The 2,500-nt window shown below is 43.8% G+C and overlaps 1 protein-coding gene across 1 annotated transcript in view; it reads left to right on the top strand.

Moving 5' to 3' along the window:
• Nucleotides 1-2,500, top strand: part of LOC135549698 (CUB and sushi domain-containing protein 3-like) — a gene marked incomplete at its 5' end in the record, with an annotated part of 323,045 nt that overhangs the window by 220,762 nt on the left and 99,783 nt on the right. The window contains one exon of the mRNA XM_064979922.1: nt 2,354-2,500. This exon is cut by the window's right edge and continues 42 nt beyond it. Coding sequence (XP_064835994.1) covers nt 2,354-2,500 — 147 coding nt within the window. The remainder of the gene's footprint in view (nt 1-2,353) is intronic.

Here is a 2,500-nt window from a genome sequence, read left to right as displayed (position 1 = left end):
GATTTTTGGTGTTAGCGATGCATCAACAAATAGTTTGGCCTAACACTCTTTATTTATGCTTTCACATTATAAAATGTTGTTCTTGAGCTGCCTCGTCGTGTTTGTTCTGCTGTGTATAACCCAGTTACATTTCTGATACTTTTCCAAATAATAACTGACATTGTGCAAATGACTCCCTGCCTCAGAGATTGCTGGTATCTCATAACATGGAGTCATGCAGCTGAGGGAACTAGTAATTTGGCACTCAGTATGTGCGTCAGGAGATTTGCTGGGGGATAACTTCCTCGCTTGTTTAAGTATGCAAGATATTTGTAGTAAATCTGCTTTGAAGTGTTGTGACGCTCAAGCTAGAGTTTAGCATTTCTCTCTCGCTCTCCTCTCTCTCACTCTTCCTCTCTCACTCTTCCTCTCCCTTTTCCTCTTCATCTTCCTGATCTCAGTCTTTCTATTCTGCATCCTCTCCATAACTCTCTGTCTCAGAGCCCAATTCTTTCTTTATCTCCCTTGCTCGCTCTCTGTCTTTTCCTCTCTCTCTCTCTTTTCCTTTCTCTTTCTCTTTCTCTCTGTCTCTCTTCACCTCTTCCTCTTTCTCTCACTCTCACTATTTTCCTCTCTCGCTTCCTCTCTCTCTCTCTCTCTCTCTCTCTCTCTCTCTCTCTCTTTCTCTTTCTCTCTCTCCCTCTTTCTCTATCTCTCTCTCCCTCTCTCTCTCTCTCTCTCTCTCTCTCTCTCTCCCTCTCTCTCTCCCTCTTTATCTCTCTTCCTCTCTCCCTCTCTCTGTCAGCATTCAATGCCTCTTCTATAATCTTCCTCAGTGAGATAATATGACAGAGTTGCTTTCTGGTCTGCATTCAATATGTTTACATTTCCATACTACATACTAGGCACGTAGCCTAGCAGTTAGAGTGTGGGGCCAAATACCTGAGCCGACAAGGTGAAAAATCTGTCTGTGCCCATTAGCAAGGTACGTAGCCCTAATTTGCTCCAGGGGTGCCGTACTACTATGGCTGCCCTGTAAAACAACTCATTTCACTGCACCTATCTTTTTATGTGCTTCCCCTTACCATTGTTCACACACAATCAGACCAGTGCTTTTTAACTGTAGTTTAAATATGTATCTGAATGAATAAGGCTTATACCTGTAAGTCAGAACTTGCTGTGTGAACTAGAATTGACACTCCCGGATGTGGGTTGACTTTGCCCTTCTACTGTAGTGATGAAAGTGAGGTACATGCTTGGCCTTGTTATTCAAACTGCTCAATTGAAGGAAATCAGAATGATTCAGAGCACTTTATAGTGCATTTAGATGGTGATCAAATGGAGATGAGATATATCACGTTAGCTGGTGAACTCTTAATGTTTTTCAAGTTAGTCATTCTTTCCTAGCTGTTAGGTTAGTACTAGCCTGGATACCAGTCTGTTTGTGCCATCCTTTTCATGCAAAAGCAAGGAGTGGCATGATGGCACAAATGGACTGGTACCCAGGATATATCAAAACAGTATGTAAAGCAGAAAGATAAAACATGTTTTTTTTAACAAAAACAACATTGAGCGTAAAATGGGGGTCAGGAGGCTTTTTCTCATGAGGGGGAACTCTCCTCTTTTAGTCTTCCAGGACATAGGACACCAACACACCTAGAATTAACCCTGTGTTGTGCTGACTTTGTAATTACTGTATGTACGTGTATGCTGAGTGTGGTGTGTGTGTCTCACGCCTGCCCACTGATTTGGTGTGACACAGTCCCCGTCCCCATCTTCCTGTTCGTGCAGGGCTCAGGGCCAAGTGTCAACGCAGGAAGAAGCTGCACAGCATGCTTTTACATAACTACACTGAACTGAACTGTGAGAAGTGTTTAAACGTGTTAATGCCAGAAAGAGTGATATTGATGTAATGGTATGTATATATATTGTACATACTGTACGAATACTGCATATGTGTGGGGAAATTACAGTATATAAAACATTTACAAATGAATGCCTATGTAGCCTCACTGGTAGGCTATATATCAAGTAAAAACATTCACCCACATTTAGTTTAAATAATATGAAGATTGTATGTGTTGTTACTCATGAGTAACAGTAGAAGTTAGAAGCTAGTTATAGTCAGAGCCTTATAGCTGTAGGTATTACAGTAATACAGCTCTGGTTATAACCACCAGGGTACTGTACTAGTGACTTGACCTGTGTGTGTTTGTTTGTTTGTGTTTGTTATTGTTTGTCTCCCTCTTTCTGCCTCCCTCCCCTGCTCCCTCTCTCTCTCTCTCTCTCTCTCTCTCTCCCTCCCTCCCTCCCTCCCTCCCTCCCTGCCTCTCTCTCTCTCTCTCTCTCTCTCTCTCTCTCTCTCCCCCTCCAGCCCTGTACTGCAGCACCCCAGACTCTCCTCTGCAGGGGTCCATCAGTAGCCAGACGGGTGGTCACCTCAACAGCCTAGTCCGCTGGGCCTGTGACCGGGGCTACCGCCTCATAGGGAACAGTACGGCCGTGTGCAGGAGGAACCCCT

The sequence above is a fragment of the Oncorhynchus masou genome, chromosome 12, assembly GCF_036934945.1.
Source record: "Oncorhynchus masou masou isolate Uvic2021 chromosome 12, UVic_Omas_1.1, whole genome shotgun sequence".
Taxonomy (NCBI): domain Eukaryota; kingdom Metazoa; phylum Chordata; class Actinopteri; order Salmoniformes; family Salmonidae; genus Oncorhynchus; species Oncorhynchus masou.
This window is presented reverse-complemented; position numbering and strand designations above follow the sequence as displayed.